The sequence below is a fragment of the Geospiza fortis genome, unplaced genomic scaffold, assembly GCF_000277835.1.
Source record: "Geospiza fortis unplaced genomic scaffold, GeoFor_1.0 scaffold40, whole genome shotgun sequence".
NCBI classification, from domain to species: domain Eukaryota; kingdom Metazoa; phylum Chordata; class Aves; order Passeriformes; family Thraupidae; genus Geospiza; species Geospiza fortis.
The window spans coordinates 29,423,862-29,450,180 of NW_005054297.1; the positions used below are offsets into that span (position 1 = coordinate 29,423,862).

Consider the following 26,319-nt stretch of genomic DNA (forward strand, 5'->3'; position numbering starts at 1 on the left):
TGGCTTTTTTTTGTTCGTTTAGTTTGGGTTTTTATTTGTTGGGTTTTTGTGGTTTGTTTTTTTTGTTTTTTTTTTTTTTACCATAGAATAAAAATGAGGGCACAAAAAGGACATGATAACCGTGGTCTAACGCCACGCGTATTGTACTGTACGAAAGGGCTTTATTTTTCCGCATTCCACGGGATGTGGAAAAATAAAGCCCTCGCTGCCTGTGGAAAGAAGGGCCCGGCCACATCTGGTGTTGCTTGAAGCAGTTGTTCATTGCGATGACTGTTGTAGCAACTTTAATTATTGACGGCTTGCTTTAATTATTACTTGTGCTGTAAATCACTTTGCTTCAGCTGCAGCAAGTTCTGGGAAATTGCTTTGCAACAGCAGTGGCTTCGTATCTGCCATACGAAGAGTTAAAATGCAAGCAAATGAAAATGTGCAAGCTGAGATGTTCAGGCACTTCCTGTGAATATTTTCGATGCCTTTTGCAAGGTGACCCCTTCCCTGAAACCTGGTGTTCTTTTCCGTGCAGCCAATGATCCCATTCCTCATTGTGCACACCGATGTATTACTAAAAATGAAATGCAAATTAGAAAAGACATTTTTAATACAAAGCTTTTTGTTCTTTCTCATGTGCATCACATTTTCAGCTTGCTAACTCAGGATGAAATCTGTTGCTACACCCCCTCATCTGCTGTTAAGGGCTCCTGTCTCCCTGCTTTTCATTTCCTTTGGCCGGCCCTTAAAGTGACTATGTCCCCATGCTCCCTGTGACAGTTCTTTTCCTCCTGTCACCCTCACCACTGCAGTCCAAGGGTCTGGGCCCCTTCCTGCTCCTTCGCAGCCTGAAACAAAACTGAGCTCCGCTGTTTTTTCTGCTGCTGGCAAGCAAATGGTTGCTGCAACATTTGCAAAGTCCCGATTGCAGTCTAGGTTTTCTCTGAGCAACACATATGAATGGCAGGGTGGGTGTCAGAGCTGAACACGCTGCCTGCAGTAGAGGAAGAGGAGAGGAAGGAGGGGTTTTCAGAGGGGCATTCACTCTTGACATGGGCTTGGGGCGAGTACCTCGTGTCTTCTGTTCAGTACTCATGCGGCAGCAGTGCTCCCATCTCCCCATTACTTGTGAAAGTAGACTGCCAGCAAACACCCAGGTGTCACCCCCAGACCGAGCCAGCACATGGCTGGAGCACACACCTGGAACCACAGCTGGAATGCATTCCTTGTTTCAGAGGTTGAATGTGATCACAGCAACCCAGAGAGCCCATCCACCTCCAAAACATGCTCTTAAGTGATGTTGGGGCAAGTGGCTCTGCAGGTTTTCTCTGCCCATGGCCCTTGGGTGATGCCTTAAGATTAGCTTCCATATTTTCCAGATTCTGTACTGCATTAGTAGATAACTCTGAACTTCACATCAAGTGTTAGCAAATTCTCTTCACAGGTTAGTTATATAAAACAATCCTTTTCCAGCCTGAGAACCAAGGGCACTGCTGCAGCTTCAGGCCCAAAAGGTATAAACAGCAGTGAATTGAGGAGAGCAATCTGGGAGGATGGGACTTCATAACCTGAAGCTATAATTTGACAATTAACCCCAAAATGTAAATGGACCAAAACTTATAAAAATGTGAAAACTTGTGACTTGGGATCCATCTTGGGTGGAGCCATGGCAAGGCTATTGTAGTGCCCAAGGTGTATCCTTTGAAGGCCTTTTAATAAACACCTACTTTATTCCTTTAACTGTCTAGCCTCTGTTCTAGATGGCCTCTCTGGGCATCATGGGGACAGCCAGGCTCAGCTTACCCAAGTGCCCTGGCAGCCCTGAAGCCGTTTCACAATGTCAGGAAAATCCACAAACACCCGAGGTTTATGTCCAAAAAGGAGACAGAGGAATCCTGCAACTTGATTCAAATAAAGAGAGAGAGTCCAATGGGACACACACCTGCAGGGTTTTCTCTCTGGAGGTTTCAGATGGCACAGCCTCCTTTTATCCTAAACTCCTGGCCTCATGTTGCCTCTTTCTTTCCCCATTGGCTGAGGTAATAGGAAGGTAGAGCCTTCCTGAATTGCCTACCACATCTCCCCCCTTGTACCTACTATTTTACCCCAAAGCTCAGAAACTCCAGCTTTTGCAGACCCTTGTTTTTTTCAGGAGCCAATCTGTGTGGTCTCTGCAACAAACCTGCTGCCCAAAGTTAGTGCAGACACTGAGACCCATTTCAAACACGTTAACCCCATACCTTCACCCAGCAAATTTGTTGTAAAGATATGAGCTTTCCTCTCAATGGCCACATCACCAGGTTCAATTTGCTATGTTATAGGATGTTCCCTAAAATCTCCCACATTCTGCAGCACCTGATCAAAACTAATTAGCTGAAAGACCACTGGGTGAAAGAGGTCCCAAACAAAAGGGTGTATCTCAATGCTTTGTCATTTGAGGGGTGGTTTTCCATTACTGCAAGAAGTGGAATGAATGACTCCTAAAATACATAAAGGCCTGGCATTTTTAATGGGCTTCAGAATGTCTAAAGGTGGTATTTCACAAAACTGCTAGTCTTATGATTCTAAAAACAAGACAATGGATGAAAATACAGTGTAATGGAGACTTATAAGTGTGTCTTTCTGTTAGAATATTGTTCTCATTTTCCTGTGATTTTCTTACGCTTTAACAATTTGGGCTACATTTTCTATTCTAGGAGTCTGACTGAGATCTTTAAGTACCGGTCAAAATAGTTTTCCACTGTTCCTGAGTTAGAGAAAATACAGTGCTTTGTCAGGGTAATTATGCTTGGATGAGATGAAATTTCTACTCTCCTTAATTTTGCTCTTACAATTGACTGTAGCTGAATTTGAATCTGAAATTCTGTTTTAAAAGGACAGTAAAGCTTAGCCAGTAGAGAATGAAAATTGTCCTGGTTTGATTTTGTTCCTTTCATACATATGTGCCATAGCACAGTCTTAATTACATGAGCTATTTTTTCAGAAGGGAAGAGCTCAAGTTGAATATGTCAGGAAAATTAATCCACAAACACCAGAGGTTTATGACCAAAAAGGAGACAGAGGAGTCCTGCAATTTAATTCAAATAAAGGGAGAGGCCATGGGGCATTTCCCATGGGTTCTCTCAAATTTTTAGTGAATGCAGCCTTCTTTTTATCCTAATTTCCCAGACATGTTACCCCCTTCCACTTTTCTTTTTCTCTGTGTCTCTATTATTTTTCTCTAAATCCAGAGATTTAGCGGAGTCTTGAGTGAGTAACAGTCTGTGTCAATTAGTGGAATTCCTATGGAATTTATGGTTTCTCCCATTGCTTCTTTCACCTTGCTATATCTGGCCTTATCTATGTATCAGGCCCACAGTTTGTTTGTAAAGACACTTTCTTCTCATTCCTTTCTAATAGCAGATCAGTTTATTTCTAGAAGGGTAAGAGCAAGCCTTTCGAGTCCTGTGGCTGCCTCCCACAGCACCTGTATGACTCACAGCAGTAGAGAATGGAGGACAAGGAAATGCTCACCCCTGGGTGTGATACCAACTTCTCTGGGGTCCAAGCAGTCTGTCATGGGCTGTGACCACACATCAGGAAGCAATATGATCCATGAGTATCCCATACAGGCCAGTCTGCAGCATCTGCTGCCTCATTTCATCCTTGAATGAGCTTTTGGAATGTAAGCAGATGTTCTCCCTACAAACCCTTGAGTGAAAAACCCTTGGTGAGAAATGCTAGCTGGCCCTCCCCCAAAACTTACTGCTTCCACAGCTTTGCTAGGCAGAAGTGAGCATTACAGTTATCCTCAAGGTGACTAGCTCAAACACTAGGATTTTAGTGATGAGGCATTTCTCTGAAGGAACAAGGCATTCATGTGCCTAGCTCAGAACAAACCTGAGGGCAGCAGCCTTCAACTACGTGTAGCAATGAGCAGCAAGTGCTGGATATCTCCTCTACCAGCACAGCTGGGGCCTGCCTAGGGAGAACATCTGTCCATAGAAATGACATTGACTGTTCCACTCCACTGAGATAGTTCAGTCTGGTCCAAATTAGGGAGCATTCACATGAACTGTCAGTAAAACTTTGGGGAAAGTTAACTGCAGAGCAGCACAGCTGGATGTGAGAGAATGTCAGGCGAAGGAACAAGGAAACGTTTTTGAACATGCAATGACATGTTAAGGAGTACCACTCTAAAGACATAAAGCCTGGCTGCCCAAAGTACTGCTCCTTTAGCTACTTTGGCCCTGTTCTCCCTGACATCGTTACTCATTGGTGAGACTGGGTTCTCTAGTCCTATTTACAGAACTCCTAAAAGATTCTGCTGCCTTATTTAGGTATTTTAATAAGTACCACAAGAGGGTCAAAGAGGAAGTTGGTCATTTACTGCAGATATTTTCTGGTAAGCAAAAGTGTTCTCTGGTATTAGTGTTCAGCCTGTCTGTCTGATTTTGCTCAGTGATGAAGAGCCTCTGCTCTAGTAATCCAGGGAACAGAAAACATTTCTAGCCTATCAATAAGAAAAGATTTGGAATGTAACAAGCATCTTACTACTAAGTCCAGTGGTTTCAGGAAATGCTGTGCTCTTGCTTCTATTCTTCGTGATCTTTTTTTACATGGGAAGGAACAAGTGCTCTGCAACTCTGAATGTCAATCCAACACTGCTCGGCTTCAAGATGTGTGTTCTTTTAGCTGGCAGACAAATAAAGCCTTTCGTAATTATCTGAATTTCAGGACAGATAGACAAGTACATTCAGCACCAAGAGTCTATGAGCATGTATTCATCTGGAGACTGACAGAAAACCAAAACTGATCCATTGTACTAAGTTTGTCTTTAGGAGAAAAATGAGGCCTCGAAACATGGCTGCTGACACTCCCTGTGACTTGCAAGAAGGAATAAAACACATATTCCTCTAGAGGGTTTGGGGGAAAGAGCCACAAAAATGGACAGCTGCTCAGTATTTCAGCTGTCTCATTTCTGACTGTCCTGCCGCTGAGCAAACACTCATCACTGGGGGTTTCCCTGACCCTGCTAGTCCCCTCCATTGAGGTTGCATCCAAGCCAAATGATGCATCTGAAGATTCTGTCTTACTTCATGAGCAAGTTCCCAGTCACACTGCGTTCTCAAATTATTCCAGTTTGGAGAGTTCACCAGTAACAAAGAAGACATAGGTACTATGTGAAATTGAAGTTAATACAAGCTGGAAATTTGTTCTTACAGGAACCGAGTCAGACTGAACTCCTAAGGCAAATTGTCTGTTCTCCACAATAATTTAATTTGGTTTTCTGCAACAGACTGTTGAAAGATTATATCACACCTCAACTAAAAGGTACTGTGTACCTATGTGATGCAAGCAGAAAAGCTTACAGCTCTTAATCTTACTGCCACCAATGAAAATCTTAATTTTGATTTCCTGGACTGAAGAAAGACGAGAGGAACAAGGAAGCTCCTACTCTGCACCTTCTTCCCAAGAAGAACTCAAGTCCGTCTTTCTTCTGTGTCAACATAAAAATTTAACACCCATGAAAAAAATCACAATTTCCTTAGCCTGTGACCTGTGGTGTCAGGGAAGAAAACTGGAAAAAAATACCTGTCTTCCTGCATTATGGGGTTACTTTTAGGGACAAGTGAGTATGAGACATATGAAAAATAAATCTTCAACCATGAAAATAACAGAGGAAACAAGCTTTATTTTTATTATTTGAAATTTTTGTGCGTGGTAAAGGTACACATTTGACTCCGGTTTTCCTACATTTCCAAGACAGAGTAATTTTTTTGTCAGCTAAAGCATTATGAATACCATGGCACACAGGAAGCTAAAACTACACACACACGCACGCACGCACACACAAACACTTTGATGTGCATCTTTCATCCTTGACCTTAAGGAGAAAAGCTCTGTATTTAGCTTCATAGGGATTAAAAAAAAACAAATAAACAAAAACATCATCATCGACAACAAAAAAACATGTGAGAAGAATATTTCATTATGAGTGTAAAGAGAGTGCAAGGCTTACATATACACAAAACATATATTACAAAGATGGAATGTACAAAAACATTTTAAAAAAACATGGAAAAAAGAACTGGAAACACTCCTAGAACTGGAAAGCTGCAGCATATCAACTGGTAGAGATTTCTATCGGGGGCTGCTGCCATACACTACGCAACTTAGGGAACATTCCCATGTCATAAAGCCAAAGAAAAAGTGTCAGGGTTAAGGCTGTGTTGCTCACAAACATTGACTGAAGTGCTGTACATTCGTCAGAAATAAAATGACCTGTTAGGAACCTTGCCACTCCATAGTACAAATACCTTTTGTACACTTTCCACAAACAGGTCAGACAATCACTGCTTGAATTCTTGAAGAAAGTTTGACTTTACATCATGATTTCATAACAAGCTGTCTCCCACAGCTGAAGGTCATTTCTTTATAACAAACACAACTTATTGGGCACTTCTAGTTCTCATTATGGCAACACTAGATCCTTGTTATAAAAAATATTGACATAAAATCAAAAGCCCTCTAGCTTTTACAGAACAGATGAGCATTTACTAGTAAATAGCACTCCATCTTCATGAGGCAATTGCTTGCCTAAACCATTTTCGTTTTCTTTTTCAATACATTGGTGCTGGTTTAGCCTATGCAAAGCTCTCCTATTGTTTATGTTGGATTTATCTGAACAGATCTTTTTATTCTATTCACTGAACAATGAAAATACAGTTGGCTAGTTTGTCCTAAAATGCCCTATATGACACAAGATCTAATAACCTTTTGAGATTACTTTTGAGTTGAAGATTAGTTAAATGAGGCACATACTTTCACCATTCATGCTGTGCTGCTACTCAATTAGCATTCCAGGGAAGTCAAGGGGACATTTGGTTACACCTGAAACCTGGCAGCAGCGTGCCTGTAAAGCCTTTAATAAATGCTAACAACTCAGCAAATCACATAGTGCAATTCTGACCTTCCCTTAATTGGATGAGAAAAAGTCTGCCAGCTTTTAAGTGCAGAATTTCTGCTTTGGTTGCTCTTTGTAAGGTTTGTAAGCCAAGCATTTTAGCGAAGTTGGCTTAGAAGCACCGTAAAAGCAATGTGTTTCTCCCTTTCCCAGTGCCAGGCAGATAAGGTCAGACCTTGGAAGGGAATGTCCTACGCCACCAAATTTGAAGCTGACAGCATTCGCTATCAGAAATAACTTCAAATTCATGGCATTCTTTAGGTGCTGCTCTGCTGATAATGTCTGAAAATCCAAAAAACTACTCAATTTTAAGAAAAAATCCACAAAACTCCTAATAGCTTTGAGCTGGGTTGTGAGGAGGGTTATGTGCAGAATTCACTTATTTCATCAGGATGCACTGGGTTCAAAGGGTTATCTAAAATCCTGCTATACAATAATGGACCAAAGGACTGAAAAGCTTTTGAAGAAAAGTGTATACATGGAATAGCACAGTCTTAAGTATCTATTTTGCTGTATGGGTTAGGATCTGATTTTCATGCTTCTCAAAGTACCTGACAACAGAGGGGCAATGTTTTCTGAGGGGTAAACATGTAAGCTTAGTAAAATTGTATTCTAAAAATCCAAATTCGGAACTCAATGTGATAACTGACAGCCACAGCCCATTTTTAAAAGTTTTTATCTCAATCCCTTTATTGCAACCCCTTCTCTTTATCACTAAATACAGTTCAAATGCCTTTTCTTCACTGATGTGCTATTTAAGGGTCTTCCAATGTCAGAAAGTGTTATAAGGACACTTAGAATGAAAATTTGATCTACAGCTTTGTTAAATTTTGATAGGACAGTTTATTTGTAATGACCAAGATACCATCTTCAGAATTTTAGGACAAACTCAGTTCAAGCAGAGGATATTTTGTTCTCTTAGTAATAACAAATGTGAGTTTTAATATTCATAAATGTTACCACCAGTTTCTTAGCTTCGTTATACAGTCCTTAAGCTTCATGCACAAAATATTTATTCCAATGAAATAAGGAAACTTGTATTGGCATGAGAAATTTTAAATTGATTCTATGTGCAAAAAATAAACAAAGGAAAGAAGAGGAAATATCTTCAGGAAACAGTAATTAAAAACCAGACAAACCCCCCATTTAATAACCTTGGGGTCTGCATTTTTACAAGTCAAATGCAACTTTAGAAAAAAAACATTAGTTTTTCTCAAATTTATCGAAACAACCACCTTACATTTTAGAAATAAGACAAATACTTATAAAAAGAAATTTTATCAAAGATTTCCTTCCATTTTGCAAACATGCTTAAAATACTCCCTTGTTTCTGACCCAATGCCCTTTTGTTTCAAGGCCCTAAAAATAAGAAAGGAAAGACAGCACTTCCCAGGCTATTGTAGGCATTGGCAGCAAGCTCACAGCTCCTCAAGCAACACTTAAAAGGGAGCACCACTCTATCTATATCAGGCTACAGCAGCAATTCAACCTTTGACCACTGGATATAGAAATAAGAATAAAGCCAATGCTACTTTAGAAAGGACAAGGTCATACTTAAAAACCCCCAACAAACCAAACATTAAAAACAGAACCATGCCTGTAAGCATTTCCAGTTAAATTAATACTTCAACAAAGAACACAGTAGAGAGATCTGGCAGAGGAAGAAAGGTCATTTTTCAGAGTACTGCCATTGTCAATTATCATACATACGTTCCAGTTTGCTGAAATAACCCACATTTACTTTTTTTTAATTTTTATGTCAATCAGTCATACATACATACATACATACAAACAAATTGGAACAAATCTCACAGTCCTTGTTTTGTCCTCTAACAAAATTCCCTTTGATGAAGGACTTCAGGAATTGGTTCAAATTCATTTTTATTTGTAACGTATTTTTTCTCACATAAAAACAAATAGCTTTGGTAACCCTTGGCTTTCCTATACAACCTCTGTTTACCACAGTTCCTTTGGTTGTATAATGTAGGTCCTCCACAGGGTACTTCTCTGGCTTTCTGTCCTGTGTGAAGCTGCATCTTATTTTAGAGGTTAATACAATGAGTTGCCGTAAGGAAACATGGCAATGAACACGTACGAAAGAGTGGCACACATGAGGTTAATTGACTTGACATTGTAATAACCCTGATCCTAATGAACTAGTTTGGTGTCAGAAGGTCTGTGGTCATACAGAAATTCCTCTCCCACTAATGTATCGCTACAATTAAGTTTTTCCAGAGCTTTAGAAATGTCAGGTCTCTGTAAAGTCCTTCCTGCACACTGAGCAAGAGGAAGAGTGAAAAACGGCCGCATGAAACAATCCTTCATTAATTCCACATGAGTAGGGAATTTGCATTGATTCTCATAGTGCTAAACACTGAGCTGTGTTGACGGTTAGAGCTAGACGGATTTTGTGAGACTTAACCTTATACTAAAAGGACCTACTTGTTATACACAGTAAGACTGAAGAATGTTAGAAGTGTAATACCTACCATGATAATGAGATCTAGAAGATTCCCAGGATCACCCCTGGGTTAAATAACATGTAAGAATGATAGTTCTTTAAATTTGGAAGCTCTGAGCAGGAGCTATCCTTTGCAGTCATCAAAAAGCTTTGGGGACTTTTCCCAAACTTTTCTCATTTTTGCCTTATTAGTTAATTCCAGTTTCATAGGATGCAGTGTGTGTTTAATTTCACATTGTCTTTCAGTTACAGAGGATTTTTTTAATTAACACTGACAACAAAAAGTTCAGTGAGAAACATAAGAGGTGCAAGTCCTATGTAAACAGAGTAAGTTTGGAAATAATCACAAGAAGTCCATAAGAGACTCCTTTGTTATTAAAATAAACACAAAGTAGGAGATCTCCTGCACTGGATCTCTAGGATGAGTCTTTTCTTAAGGGTGGGTGATTATCCAGCTCCAGAGCACATTGCTACTGTAAGTATCGGTAGACCTTGAAGCAGTGATTTCCAGAGTCTGCGACTACAACGTGGCCATCTGAAGTAAGAGCCAGACCTTGGGGACCATAAAGGGGGTCAGCAGAGGTGTTAATGTAGGATAAAAATGATCCACTTCCATCAAAAACCTTTGAGGGTGAGAAAGCACAGAATAAATGTTATGAATAAAAAAGGAAAGTAGCGGACACAAAGTAGTCAGCTCTCTTATAAGTCTCTCTTATACCGTTATAACGCTCATTTCTGAAACAGTGGACATACAATAGAATAAACAAGGGCAAAGTCTGTTCTGTTATCTCATAATATGCAAGTTTATATACAAATGTATGTTCTGATTAAAAAGAACTAAGTATAGCCACCAGGATCTTTGGCAAGAATTAACACACAATAAAATAATAATAATAAAAATAAGAAACTCAGCTGTTCCTATTCTAAAAATAGTCAACTACAATAAATCAAACTTAATTGAGAACTCAACCAATGCCTTGTTTTCCTAACAAAATCACTGTTGTGGCTAGCCTGATTCTTAGGTTCCCACACAGAGAAAACCAGAAATTTGTTTACCCTGTTGACAGTACTTCCTGAGAACAGCTCATAAGCAGCTCCCTCAGTTTTATATTCAGTGGAAATAATACATACACTTATTTATTAGGTATTCTTTGGCAAACAGGAAGACCTTGTGATTAGCACTTAAAAGATAAAAAGAGTGCAACTCTCATAACTTGAAAGCAGAATAATTTCTCAACATTTAAAAAGATGATAAAGATCTGCTGCATTCACCTCAGGTCATTTGCTTTTTCATATTTTCCACTATGTCTCTGATCTTCTGTTATGGTGATTATAAATTACTACCATCTCAGCAATGCTTGCAAGTCTCATAAGTCATCAAGAAACTTTTGGGGAACTACTTGGCACCAAAATCCTTGGTCACAGTGGCCATCAGAGCTGCCAGCAGCCACACTGAAAAGCTCACAATGTAATACCACCAGGTCTGAAAGTGGACAATGAGGCATAAAAGGATGGTGTGAGAAACCACATCACTTCTAATGCTGATGGTGTTTCTGGGGCAGTCTGAAGGCCAGAGTTAGCAAACCATTAGTTGTTTTAATCAAGCACCTTTGAAATACAGAAATTTTTACCTGTATTCGGCTGTTTCCCCAATCTGCTACGATAATATTTCCATTAGAATCTACTGCTACTCCAGTTGGTGCATTAAATTGCCCATTTCCTTCTCCATTTGATCCAAACTTCAGCATGAACTCTCCCTCCTGGTTAAAGACCTGTATGGGTTAAAACAACAACCTAAATATGGCATGGTATCAAGAATTATAAGACCTGATTAATCTCAGACATGGAGGCAAAGGGCCCCAGAATTCTTCTGCAGCTTGTGCATCTTGAACTGAAAAGAGCTGAATGCAGATGCAGCACTGGGTACTTTGTTTCTTTGGAACTAAAACACAATGGAGCAGATGCTCTCTTCTCTGCTTCCATAATCTAACACACATTGCAAATCATGGCATGCTGCTCTCTGTAGACAGGTCAGCAACTGAATTCTCTGTGATGATAACAGGTTTAGACAGCAGAAAGATGGAGCTGATCAATGACTATTCTGTCAGTGACCTGGATGCACCAATGGGACCACACAAGATACAAAATATGTCATTTACACAGTCCACAGCCATCTCTAAAATATTTTTGTCCATCTTGCATCCAGGCCCAGCTACAGCACAAGGTCCAACAGAGTTCTTAGAGACTGACTGTGGCTTGCACAAGAAGATGCAAAGACCCGACAAGTGCCAAGCGGACACTGAAGTGCTGATAAGGTGGAAGATGTCAGGGAATTATTGTGCTCTCAAGCACCCACAGTGAATAGAGAAAAAACATTTAGGGGAGGAAATTAATGAAGTACCAAGTTAGTGCCTCAGAGGATGAAAGAAAATAATGATTAAAAAAAGCCAACCAATGAAAAATAGACAAAGATATATTGCTCTCTCCCTGGGCTGAAGTGACCAAATGAGAGAGAAGTCTACATTGCACAGGATTTTCCATAAAAGATGCCTGAGGGAAGGAACATCCTTGAAGGTTAATGGGGATGGGAGAAAAATGTTGCTGAGTGAGCTTGTTTAACTCAAGACACTGGTGGCAGGAAGTAGCTTTGGGACTCATAAGAGTGAAATTTATTTAGTTAGTTATTTATAATTTATTATTTAAAAGAAGATGTAGTCTCTGCTCTCAGTTTATAAACTCTCCAGAGTGTCAACAGTTATATGTACCAATTTAGAGAACACTACAGAAATAAGAATCTCTTCTGGTTAGTACCAAATTGTAACAAGTAACATTTGTATCCCACTGAGTCACACCAGAGACAGATGGGACACTCTGTTCTCATTAGGAATGTAATAATTATAAATCCTCTAGGACGCCACACTTCTTACATTTCTTCACTTGCTTTTTTTTCATTTCAGTTTGCCCCTTGCTGTTAAGCCTCTCCAGGCATTCTTGTTACCAGGCAAACCTTGCATATGGAGAGGTAATTTATGGAGTCAGAGGCCTCCTGCTGCTTTAGGGCTCCTGCAGCAGTCCTGGTTTGCGTGTTGTAATCCAAACCACGAGCTGCTACTTCCTCACCAATTCCAAAAGGATGCACAAGCAAGGCTGCTATTCCAGACCTCGGTGATTCAGCACTGCTCAGGACACAAAGGTGTCTACGCTCAGGCAGCAACCTCCTGTTTCAGGTGAATACATAGAATTTATTTTTTCAATTAGAAATAGTGAAGAACTAGACTGAGGGTTCAACTTCATGTTCAGTCAAAATAGGCATTAGATGAAATGCTAGGGATTTTATTTTGTTGGTGTGTGGGACTGACACACATGTCCTGAGGGCCCAGGTAGAATAGCGTCCTGCCTCTGTCCTCCTGCTGCTCTCTCCTGTAGAGGGAGGGCACAAGAGCACGCGCAGGAAGTGTAGGAAAGGGAATGCCTGAGAACAAACACACACAGGAGAGACATTTCTGAAGTGGCCTGTGTCTCCTTCAGAGACATTTGCCAACACATCTCAGCATGTTTCCTTGGTTTGGTTTATTACTGGGACAAACAAATAAACTTCCTATCATACCATGACTTTAACAGGTTGAGAGTCAGGAATTCCCATGGGTGTAAGGACTAGTGGCCAGTTTTGTCCAGTGCAGGAGGCACTGAATGAAAACTAATAGTTACATGGGTTTTAAGAGAATCAGGTTGTAAAATGGGTCCAGTAATCTTGAAGCTTATAGGTATGTAATTTAAAGACTGTCGTGTATCTTTACTTTGCTATAATTTTACAACTAGAAATGTGGAAAGCTTTTACTGAGAAATTCAAAAGCCAGACTTTTAAAAGAAGACAGGACACAGGGTCAATAACAGGTTTGGCAGAGGGATACTAAAAGTAAGTAAAGTTGAAATTACTTATTTATGTTTAAGCAACTGTATTAGACACCATTATAGTGACACCAAAGGCAATGGACTGTATCTTTACTAAGCGATGCACTGCATGCAAAGTTCTCTGAAAGTGCTGTCCCTATAGCAGAGCTGTATCACACTCCCTATATGGAGTGTGATCTCTTTGGTTTTAACAATATGTTGTTTTCCCCAAGAAAGTATCATAATAAAATTAAAGTGGCAACTTTCCAAGTTGCCATTGACAGTACCTTGACAGAATGGTTATGAAAATCTGTAATGATAATTTCATTGTTGCTGTTTACAGCTGCAAAATGAGGACCTGCAATGCAGAAAAAGAAGAAGAAGAAAAAAATAGTAATACCATTAAAATAAAAAGTATGGTTAAATTTAAAAAAAATCAGCCTGCCACTATATTATGTTTGGCTTCTGAGAATAGTAGTTCAAGTGGGAATACCAATTTCAAATTAAGAGTAATTTTGCTTCATGGTTTCTTTAAAAGCTCAGCATGCTTTTTGTAAACACAAATAATTTCTTTTTCAACCAGTTGTCAGCTATTGTTACCAATAAGCATTGTTGATTTCTCCCTGTCTTGCATACATATGACTATGCAGAGATTTATGGGCTTATTAACAAGACAAAACATGAAGTGCTTAAGCATAAAGTTGTGTATACACTGGAAATTGTTATCAAAAATGTTCCTCTAAATTCTTAATTGAAGTATTTTATGCTCTATGTGCTCACATCTTACAAGCATTTGAGCTAACAAGTTTTAAGATAAATAAAAAAGTTACTTAGAAGACCCTGTCAGGAAAAAAAGGACATTTTTTCCTTTACATTGTGTATTGAAATATGTGTACAAATTTGAGTAAAAAACAAATGGTAGCTGGAAAACAGGCAAGTACCCAAATTAAAACACTTGGCGCTATTTTGAGTTATTAAACAGAACAAAACTCAGTTTCAGTTTTCACAGTATATCAGGGTAAACTATAACAAAAGTTTAGAGTTTTGAAAGAAAGAAAAATTTTGCAATGAAAACATTCAAGTATTGACAATTTACCTGTTTTCTGTAGCCTATCAGCAAGAAGAGGTGATATATTTCTCAAATGCACTGTTAGGAAGTATTTGCCTACTTATTTTCAGGACATATTTTTGCAAATTTTTGAATGAAAAGAAATTCAGATACCCAGAAAATTTAGCTGTCTTAGAGCCCAAGCTCTCATAAATTATATATATTATGCCATAACACATTGCAAGAGATCTTAGGATAAAAACACATTGATGCTATTCCTCTCTTTCACTGTGAACCAGTCAAAACATCAGACCAATGAAACTACATACTAAAGATGACCCAACACCTGTAAAATGACCTGCATACCTAATTTGGCATCTTCATTGCAAATTTTGAAAGAATGGCTACTTACTTAAAATATATCAGCAGGGTTGTTCTGTTTTTTAAACTTAAATGCATCTTCTACTTGAAAGACAGCATGTGCAAGAAGTCAGTTGAGTATAAATGGCTATTTCCCCAAACTTACATTGGCTGTTCCATAACTCTGCCTTCCTGATCTCAATCTTAACACTACCCCATTACACTAATTTTCTAAGGGATACCACTTAGGGCATTGGGGTTTGTGTGTCTGATGATTGGAAACACAAAGCACAGCATCTGAGTTGATTGTGCTGAACAGCTTAGTGTGGCAATTACAATGCTCTTATAAAGTGCTAGTTAAGACCAGTCTTTCTTGGGTCACTGATCTGAAATGTTTCCAGGCATTGGGAGGTAGATGAAACAATCTGGTTACAGTTACATTTGCAGAACAGATGTTGCAGTCTGCCTGACCAATCAAGCAAATAGGAGCTGTATGTCTAGCAGAACCTCTCCCCTGGGGGATAAAGGGGTAGGATACAGCATCTTCAACATGCTCAAACATCATGCAAATGTGAGCAGAAGAGGCAAGAAAAGGGGATTTACATATTACCATCAAGTGTACCTGCAAACTGCTTGTCACCATTTCCTCGACTTCCAAACCTGGTGACTATTTTCCCGTTTGGCTGGAAGATGAAGACACAGCATGCTTTATTGTCCACTACAATGATGTGTCCATTACGATCCACCGAAACACCTTTAGGGCCCATGAGCTTTCCAGACCCAATTTTGGCCTAAACAGGAAAACACAAAACAGGAAAATATGTTGGCATGACAGAAATTAATTAGTAGAGTTTAAAGATTGTATTACAGGCACAGAGCAGAATGGAGAGGCTTTTTTCATCAAAAGTTGGAAGCAATAGTTTTTATCAGCTCTTACCATGTACTTCATAGTTTTTTCTTCAGCTGAAAATAAAGTCTGCTTTCTGTATGTCTTTTCTGAACTGAAAAATCTGCCACCTCAGCAACTGAGTCCAAATAGATAACTCATAAGAAATACAGTCATTTTGTGTGACTTGATAAACCTGTCAGAAATGTCTGTATATCCAGCATTGGGGTAGCAGCAGGGTAGGCAGACAAGCAGAAAGGACTCTTGTCTCCTATTGTGTGCTGTTCCTGAGTCCAACAACCACCTTGATGGACAAGAGACATCTTTATCACTGCCTGAATCAAAGAAGTCAGAGTTCTTGGAGCATCAGGGCTGGGTGGGATGTATGCTATGATGTTCTCTGTTGCCTTCCTTGGGTTAGTAAGACACCAGAACCTTCTGAGTGCTCTCAGAATTTGAGCAGAGCTAAAGCTCAGGTTAACCTCTATCTCCCACCAGATTCCACATGAGATTGCTTCACTTGCCGCTTACACACACAAAGTGTCAGCTGAAAACTGCAAAGGGGAGAGGATCATGTTGCCAAACAGCAAATGAAGTAATCTTTGAAACACTAAACAAATCAAAGCTTGTTCCTGTCTTAGGTAAATAAAACTATTTCCATCATTTTAAATAGGCCTTGTGACTACCAAAACCATCTGTCGGCACAATCCATAATCAGCAACAGGAGGGGAATTGTATACAATATTTCACTGGAAAAATGTTCAGTGGAGATGAGATGGATCTCATAAAAGTAAATTATTTGGAAAGGCTAGAGAGCTGTCAAATCCAAAAATGCCAGAAGCATGCTTTAGTAGGTTTAAAAATAAGGGATTCTTAAAAGAGGATCTAAGCAACAGAGCAAGCAGAAATTGAGACCAAGACTTCAAAGAATCCATGAGCTACCTGGGCATGTACCAGAAGACTTAGGATCACCTCACAATCCATTCCGCATTTTTCACCATTCAGCCTTTTTTTAGGCCAGGATTCTGGAAACTGTTTTAATCTACATGAAATCAGTTGGGTTTTGACCTTTCAGCTCAAAAAGGTTGTAAATACCCAATTGTTTGTGTTGGAATGGAGCAACTTGCATCCTGCTTATAGACCTTTTTTTAAATTGATGGACAAATTTCAAAGCACATATTCAGGCTGGTTTCAAAATTCTGTACTGGACAGACAATCCACCAGAGAGGCTTTGTTGAAATTATGAGTTCCAGAACTTTCAGATTCTATAGCAATTTGTGACAGACACATCCTACAAGCTGAGATTCATATCTTGGTGAAGAACATACTTTTCTGTTTGCATTGCAATTTAAATAAAATATATACTAAGATATTAATCTTATTTATGAAACAAGGCCATCTTTCACCTCACTGCCTTTGCAGAGTGAGACAGATCACCCCTAGAACAAGCAATGCTGGGAGTCATAGAATCATTTCAGTTGGAAAAGACCTCTAGGATTGAGTCCAAGCATTAACCTAACATTGTCATATTTACCATTAAACCATGTTCACAACTGCCACATCTACTTCTCACTTCTCTGCCCCTCTCCCCTCCCTCCTGCAATTGGTGAGTAGCAGTGGGACAGATTACACGGCATTGAGAAAATTCATTGCCTAACTCATTTTTCTCATGTCCCTGATGTTTTCAAAGCAAACAGAAGGAGCTCTCCTATCATTAGTAAGTCCCATGCTCCTATTGCATGGTACATTCTTGTAGGTGGGGTTGCAGGTAAAAAATAGAATGATCCTAAAATAAAGCCACCTGGGTACCCTGAGGATAGCTGCTACTAAGCCACTACACAACCTTTTTCAGTCCCCAGTAAAGAAAATGCCAGGGAGCAAATCTTGCAGCTTCAAGACTGTGCTTAGCCAACATGCAATGATCTTGTGTCAGTTTTATGTTCATGTACATACACTGTTATAAACTGCAAAACATTTAGGCAAAATCTACCTAATTGAATCATGCTAAAATATCCCAGGAAAAACTATTAAAATTTATTTTGTGTTCATCAGGGGAAAGATATCAGGCCTACAAAATGTATTCAGTTTGCATAACAACAAAGCAGCAAAACCATAAATCAAATGCAAATCTGTAGATGTATTTCCTTTGGGGTGATTAAATCATATTCCCCTCTTTCCTTTGGGATGCCCATGTGGTTGTCTGCTTGAGCATTGCACCACCTCCTTACCATCTTTCCAGGATTCCTATGGAAAATGACTCAGACTCATGAGTACAGTGTCTTAATGCCCATATAAACACATATGGAAAAATAGAACAAATAAATCACATACTACATTAATGGGCACTCAGTGCTGAGAAGGGTAATAAAAATCACTATTCTTGGGCCAGGTTTAAAATATAATTTGCAAGCAGCAATAAAGTATGCCCAGCTAGAGTTTGCAATGCTTTTTACTAAAAATCTGTTCCCAGTTTAGATCAAAATATGCTGATGACATATTACTGGATCTGGCTGAACATATTCTTTGTATATTTTTATTTCAGAAAATTTCTTAGAATTATAGGTTTGATTATTTAGAACAGAACATTATGAAACTCAGTCACTCTCATTAAATGTATGAATGGAAGTATTTTCAGGCTTTTTTTCCATTAGAAATGAATACAGTATAATGAATCACCCTTAATACAAATAATGTGTTTAATTTAATTCAGTCAGGGACATTATGTCCCTTATTTTATAGGCTTTTCGGAATTTAGACTGGTTTTCAAACATGCGTTTATAAAGTCACCCTACCAGGTTGGAAAATATTCTACTGTGGGATATTCCTAGAGGTAAAAAAAAAAACAAAAAAAACCAAACCAAACAAACAAACAAACAAAAATTCAGCCTACATAAAAATTTATTAATACTTTTCCAATGTAGAAGTAAGCATGTTAGGGCTAAGTTTAACTTTACCATGCTTGTTGCTGTCTGAAAGGTTCAAGATTGTCAGGGATTAATTAAAAACTTTCAACAAACCATCTTTTCCTGTTTGAGAACTTCTCTATTAAGGAGATACAGCTTTGTCACACTTTGCAATATCACACAATGAGTGGATTTATCATTTATCTGACTGTCAAAATTCAACTGTGACCATTTAACCATACTACCCATCCCCATCGGTACATGCAACCAACTTCAGATAGCTCTTTCCTTAATTCTACTAGTGAGAACAAGGAAGAAGTCTGACATATAAAATATTTCCTTTAATCTTTTCCCACTTATCTAAACTTGATCCTAACTTGATTTGCAGAGCCCTGTTTAGTTGATAACAAGCTTGTCATCTTATATACAGCTCTTCAAAACTAGAAAGAAAACAATCCTCAGAGGAACAGGAATCATTCTCTTCGCTCTGTTGTCCAGTTCCTTCACTAGGTTTGAAGACCACTTGGTGAGGAGCTGGTACAGTTGCTTCACCATGCCCTCTCTCCTTAGCCTAGTGCTGTATTGGCTGCAACAGCTTTCTTAGCAATTTCAGAGTACTTGACAGAGGAAGCCAGCACTGTTGTCTGCCTCTTACAGATGAAGAAAATAAAGTACTGGGAAGTGAAATGGAAAATCACTAGTCACCCAGGAGATCTGTGGCGTAGCCAGAAATAGAAGCCCCAAATCCTAAGACCCAATCTGAGTCTTTATCATATCCAGGATAGTACAGCTGTTCATGTGAAGAAGCTCATGTTTTGGTGCAACCTTAGATTAGAGTTTGCCCGCCTCTGCATTTATGTAAGTTTTACAGCCTTGAGAAAACAGAACTCTGTCTTTGTTGCTGCCAGAACTGAGGAAGGTGACAGTTTTCTGCCTGGCACTGGAGGTTGCCAAAGGGAGTCAGTCCAGCGCTGTAATCAGGGACATGCCTGGGCCTGGCTCCAGAGAACTTTGCCTTATGGCTCACATGACTATTAAAATTCTGCAAGGGAGAGTGAATGTAAGTAAATACAGAAGGGAGGGGATAACATCAAAAACAGTTAGATTAAGCTCAAAACAGCCCCCTGATATTGCTGAGTTAACAACTAGCAGGCCACCTGCATCAGAGGTCTTACACAATGACTTGCAGGCACAGTCCTTTGAAGGCAAATGCCATTATCCCATTCTCTCTCTCTGTTATTTTAGCAAGTGCTGCCCAATTTAATCTGACAAGGCCCCCGTAAGAATTACCACTGCCAACACACAAAAAATTACAAGGCTTTGCCCAGATTCCCACAGGCTAGATCTGTTACATCTATGTTCTCTGCTTCCATTACATTTTATTTGTTCTGTGCTTCCATTATATTTTATTTAACCCCATCATAGAATTATATCCTGAGCTGGAAGGGACCCATAAGGATCATCAAGTCCAGCTCCCAGTCCTACACCATCATGTCCAGTACAAGTCCCATCTCTTCATGGCACTGACTGTCCCCATATCACAGCCTCACCCTCAGTGGGCATGACCTCCCAACCCTGTGTGTGTCCCCCCACAGTTCCCCCAGGCCTGTGCTCACCCCATCTGCACCCGTCCCCCCTATCACAGCTCTCCAGCTGCACTGTGCAGTACAGGATCCCCTGAACCAGTGCTGCACCAATACAGGACCCCGTACTCACATTACAGCTCCTCAGTGTGGCCCTGTGCCCAGTGCCCATCCATGCCCCCATCCCAGTGTTCCCACTGCCTCGCTCCTGCTGTCCCCATGCATGTGCTCTGCCACCTGCCCTTCCCCCAGCTCCTGCACTTATGTGCTTATGCCTACCCTCTGTATAAAAAAATACTTCTACAAACATTTATTTTTCCTTTCATAATATGGCTTATTGCATTCAATCTAAAAATAGTATTTTATACAATTGATGTTTCATCTCTCATTTAATCATTCTAGTCCCAAGAGCTATGAAGTCTGATACATTAATTTGTATTAAGCACACAAACACTGCCAACATCACACAGCTTTTGCATTTTTTTGCAATCCAATGAAAACATTGAAAACAAATCTAGGCTTCACATCAGAGGAACTACATTAATAATTAATTTTTTCCAATACCTGTCTCCCTGCTGGTAGTATATCACACATAGCATCCTGGCTTCTCCAGAGCTTTTTCCTCCAGAGCTGGCACCATCCAAAATGCTGGATTTACAGCATATCTTAAGAAGGCAGGAAAACAAGCCCTCCATGTTCTGTGTCCAGTTCACATTAAGGATGTTAATAATTATTTAAAACACACCTAGAATAATCAGAATATTTGGATTCTTAACTAAATTACATATTTCTTTGGGTTTGTTTTGGTGTTTTCATTTCATTTAAGAACTTCAGCCAAAACCAAGGTTTTCCTGTGTAGCTGTGTGTTTTCAAAATTACTTGACAACTAAAATCACATCCTCTCTGCAAATGCAAACCATTTTTTTAAACACTTGCATTACATTTTAGTATTGTTTTACTTTAGCTTGAAGTCTATACATGATCTGGATACTTCTAGAAGAGCACACACTGGTTTCTCAGATGGAGGTCACTGAGGACTACACAAGTACAATTGCCTATTTGCATTTGTCACTTTGCAAAGACTACTCAAAGAAAGGCCATTTCTTGCTGCACACATGAGCAGCTCAGAACCTGAGCTTTTTGGCCACTAGGCTGCCAGAAGATTAGCCAAACAGGCCATATCTGCCCAGTGCAGGACTCCAGAACTAGGTAACTGTGGTAGCTATTTCCCTGCAGGTCTATTATCCCTATGACCAGTGAGTACAGCTAACCTCTGCCAGAGGTGACTCTCTCTAATGTGCATCACCATTCTTGGTATCAGGCATTCAGAGAACAGCACCAGTTCTCTGGTGGTACTGGTAGAGGAAGTAGAGGAAACCTTTAATTCTCTCTAGAACTGCACCTGAACCCAAGCAAAATAAATGCTGCAGGTTGGAAATCATCAATGTAGTGTAGTAGCTGCTGTCTTATTTTATTCCCATTAAAGGGATCAGAGTTGCTATGAGAATATGAAGCTGTTTCGTTAGAATTTCTGATTTCTGAAACCTACAACATCATTACTGTCTTTCAGTTTTTTCAGTGCACACCACACCAGGTAGAACACTCCTGTTTATGATGTAGCACTGAAACAACACCATGGGTTACTCTTCCTTGCTTTTATTAACAACAGGATCATACATAAATTATACACTATATTTGCTGAGAAGTATGTCATAAAAGAGGAAGTCATCATCAGTCTGCTACCTTCTTTTTCTCCTTCATGTCACTGAAGAGCTTCGTGTACTCCTTGTAAGATTTTGTGTTTGTCTATGTGCATACATGTATCTGCACACACCCTTCTGTACAATCAGAGTACTAATGATATGAAGGTTGTTGAGCTAGTCCAACTAGCCTTGCTGGCACTTGCTGTCCTCAACCATAAGTTACAGAAAGGCATCTAAGCAGCCAGTATGGAACATGTTGTCTCTGCTTGGTGTAACATTAGCATTACTGCTGTGATCTCCTCCTATTAATTATACCATGTGGCTGGGTCAGGTCACATCACAACAATGGAATTTAAACTAAGCTACAGCCAAACTATGTCATTCCTTGAAAAATAACGTTACTTTGCATTCCTTTGTAAGACAGAGAAAGCTCAGGAGAGTTCATATAGTAACTTGTACCTTAAATTTTCCATCTGATGAGAATATGCTAACCCATTTGTTATCATAGTCTGCAATAATGATGTCACCACTGGGATGCACAGCCACTCCTGTTGGCCGCTGCAGCTGGCCAGGAGACCTTCCTCGTATGCCAAAACGGCTTTTGAACTGACCATCATTGGAAAATATCTGTAATAGAAAACAGGGATTTTAAAATTATGTCCACATATGACCATCACCTACTTCTTGGAGTTCGATTTTAGCAAGTCACTAATCAACATTATAATCAGGAAGAGAGCTGGGAACGTGAACCACTTTTACACAGTCCATATTTGAAAGTGATATATCTAATTTTAGAAGACCCTAATTTCAAAAATATAGAAAATGTTATTGCACTGATTTTTCAGTGATCTCAAAGTACTTCACAAACATTAATGAATTAGCTTCACAATATCTCTCTTGGAGGGAGGGAATGGTATTATTCCCTTACTAGGAATGAGGAAACTGAGGCACTGAGTGCTACGTCTGTAGAAAACATAGGAATATGTCCACTGGTTGTGCCCCCAAGCCAGGTAATTATACACTGAAGTTCCTCTGAAGAGGCTGCATATTACAAAGCATGCTGATGAATATTTGATTCTGTCTCTTTGAAAAATCCTGGAAATTAGTTCTCATGGCATATGGCTTGCTGGTTCTCCCCTACAAGAGCAAGCAACACACTGCTGCTGCTGCCGTGTTCATTGCTACCACATGGGCACCCTGGAGAGTGATGACAAATTGGTAATGGTAAAAAGGATAGATGGCAAGCAAAATAAAAAATATAGCTTGATTTTCACATTTCTTTACAGAAGCCAAGAAATTATGGGTGTCAGGGTGCTAAGAGAGAAAAGATTTGATTATGATATCAGAAAGAGAAGTCATTTAAATAGACTAAAAGCCACTTAAAAATGATATCTATATGCTTTTTTTTCTATTTGTACTTCCTAAAATATTATATTTGTGGCACCATGCTCTAGATTTAATTTGAAAACATGAGAGTGATAAAATTTACAATGTAAAATTATATTTACAGAAGGGCATTTTTCCAGATTATTGCACAACTTTTTTTTTCATTCATTGCCAAACATCATAAGGAAGGCAAATAAACTCTGATGATATACTAGGTATAGTATAGATCTGCAAAAGATAGCTGCAGGTCAAGAAGATGGAAAGTAAATGGATAATAAATTAATAAATTTCCCTTGTATTTTCTACATCAACTGAATTGTACAAAATGTGTCTTTCTGAGACTACAAAAAAGAGAGAGGTGTGGGGGCAAGGAGAAAAACACTGAAATATTCTCATACCTGCACACACTGGTTGTTGCTGTCTGCTATTAATATTTTTCCATTTGTAGATGCAGCTACACCTTGAAGATTTGTAAATTCCCCTTTGTTTCTTCCTTTGGTGCCTAAAATTGAACACAAAGCACATAAGAAATCAGGTTAGACAGGACTAATCAGTTAGGACCCAAATGCCAACACATGCAATTATTACATTTCTGATCAAAGGATTTCTATTTTGAAGAGTTCTTCTCACTGCTACAACTTCAAAGAACCCTCTCAGTAACAGATACATAATTCTACTGACAAGACAGGATTGTTTAAGGGACCGTTCTCACCCTTCATCATGTGTCACCCAAGCCCCCATCAACATTAATTGCCTCTTCAGCCTTCCTAAATCAGTGCTCACAAATTGCCTCTTGCACGAGGAAAGCAGTAAAAGGTTTTTACATAAGCAATGGACTTTTTTGAACTGCAGATTTTTATTCTACTGAAAGGGGAAGTACATGAGAACATACAGAGAGGGGCTAAGATAAGAACCTGGACAGATGACACAGTTTTAGTGAAGTCTCCTCAGTGAAATCACAAAGGTGGGATAGAACATATCACTTTGGATGGAGCTGTTTCAAGACAGTGAAGTTTCCTATTCCCTCATATATAGTTTGTAGTCATAGGCTTCAAAGATTGCCTTAGCAGGGAGATTCAGATGAAGAACTAGCTTTGAACAAATGCGACTTGTGGGTCAATGAAGACCAACACCTGGAGACTGAATGCTTCTGGAGAGACCTTGGATTGTTCTAATAAAGCAGTGTCCCCACACACACAAGTCTCATTTTAACCCAGGATAAATGCACTTGTGTTACATAGAACTGTAAGTCTTTTGCCCAGTGGCTTAAGGTGATAAGAAGTTGCAAAATGTCAATTTTTCACAAAAGTTCATTAAGTTTAGGTGGTTTATTAGATGTTTGTTCTGAGACATTCCAAGGGGAATCACAGAGCATCTTTAAAAGATGGTATCTTTAAAAGATCAGCTCCAAAGTGGCTGGTCCAAATTACACCTGGAACACAGGAACAGGAACCAAATTCCTGATTTGTTTGTAAAGGAGGCTCAGGGGTCCTTAGAAAATACTCCAGCTATGATCTTGGACTCCAAGGATATTCATAATAAATGAAGGAATCCTGAAACAAAACAAAAAAAGCCCAGCAAACAACCACCAACTCTATAAGCTGTCCTTTCCAAGACACGGATCAGCATGGCAGTGCTGTTTTTCCTGGTGAAATATTTTTACAAGCATTCACTGCCTGTGTATCTGGCAGTAATTTGTTCCAATATATGGTTTTAACTGAAAAACTTGTATTTCATTTTAGTCAGTCCAAAATATTCTGGAGTGCAGTGATTCAAACTGTTCTGACTGTGATGCCTAATTTAAGACCTATATATCAGCTCTAATTTGTATTTAGCTTTCATCAGGGATGTGAATGCTTGTAACAACCTTTCTTTCTTCTGTGGTGATGGCTGTGGGATGCATATTTCCTGTCACTAGCTAACAAGTAACATTTAATTTCTCTGCACTCAGTGCTGCAGGAATGTTCCTTTGTTTCAAGACTTATTTTCTTCAACTCCACCCGCTTCATCCTCTAAACAAGGCAAATGCTTCTCAGTTGTTGTACTGCAAGGGAAAAGTACATATTCAGGGAATAGAGAGTTACATACCAATTACATTACCCATACTTGAGCCATTTCTGTTTACTCTTTTAATAAGCAGTGCCTGAGGGATGCATGCAGCAATTTTTTTCCACCATATGCTAATGATAAATTTCCTTCTTGCTTCTTAGCCAAAGAGAATGGATGAAAAGAGAGAAACATTCCTTTTACTACTGAGAGTAAAGGGAAAACATTTGTTAGAAAAGAGGAGGCATAAGCTAGAGCATCTGGAACTAACTAACACAAACTTTATGGAATGTATGCTCTTTAGCCTTAGAAAAATGTTCTTGAAAGTCAAGGAATTTTGTTTTTAAAGATAAGAAACACCTATATAAAAAGTTACTCAGAGCGTTCTTCAGTGGAACCTTGTAAATATACATCAAAGGAAAAACTGAAGAAATTACCCAGCAATGTCATAGTCACATTTCACAGTAAGTGTAAGAAATAGCAATATATTAGCACAGTGTGTAAATTAAATTCAGCTCCATGCAATGTCTTTGTAACTAGCACTTTGCAGCTATTAAACCTATTGCCTAGCTCCTAATCTGCATACAGGCCCTTAGACAGTCCCCTCTGCAATGGCAGAAATTCCTCTGCAGAAGAAAGCTTACTTCCTTATGTATGTTCAAGAGGAAATCAGATAACTTTGAACTTTCCATTTTGAATAATTCACTATGCCAGCAGAGATCTGAAGCCAAGCACAAGCATTTCAGATGATGAGAGAAAAGCCTGTAGGAAAGCATGTCAGCCTCTGGAAAAGCAGGCTTTTGCTACTGACTCTGCAATACTAAAGGATGATAGCTCCCCTCTGTAAGCAGAAATTCCTTCCTTATGAACATACCTGCCTAAGAGAGAGTCTTCAGCAAATCTTTTACTGCAAGATAGCACCCTTCTGTATCAAGGCATTTCATATTTTGTCTTCTCTTCATCATGGGCAGTCACCCATCTCTCCTTAGCTTAGGGAGGCATCAACATTTCAATTGCACAAGGCTGGAACCACTAGGAACCTCATTCCAGAGTTTCCCAAGCAGCCTGGTTAATAGATGAAAGGCTGCATCTTTTGTGCCCATCGTTACCCAGCTTTA

The 26,319-nt window shown here is 39.3% G+C and overlaps 1 protein-coding gene across 17 annotated transcripts in view; it reads right to left on the reverse strand.

Annotated features, from left to right (window-relative positions):
* Window positions 1–5,642: 5,642 nt before the first annotated feature.
* The window catches only part of TRIM2 (tripartite motif containing 2), a 91,877-nt gene continuing 71,200 nt past the window's right edge, over window positions 5,643–26,319 (reverse strand). For 15 of the 17 annotated variants that reach the window (XM_031060871.1, XM_031061086.1, XM_031061122.1 and 12 more), the window contains 6 exons: window positions 23,554–23,657; window positions 22,229–22,396; window positions 15,305–15,485; window positions 13,574–13,644; window positions 11,027–11,167; window positions 5,643–10,018 (listed from right to left, as the gene is read on the reverse strand). In XM_031060871.1, coding sequence (XP_030916731.1) covers window positions 9,866–10,018; window positions 11,027–11,167; window positions 13,574–13,644; window positions 15,305–15,485; window positions 22,229–22,396; window positions 23,554–23,657 — 818 coding nt within the window. In that variant the 3' untranslated portion in view covers window positions 5,643–9,865. The remainder of the gene's footprint in view (window positions 10,019–11,026; window positions 11,168–13,573; window positions 13,645–15,304; window positions 15,486–22,228; window positions 22,397–23,553; window positions 23,658–26,319) is intronic. The other 2 variants (XM_031061195.1, XM_005415592.3) reach the window with 1 other exon arrangement.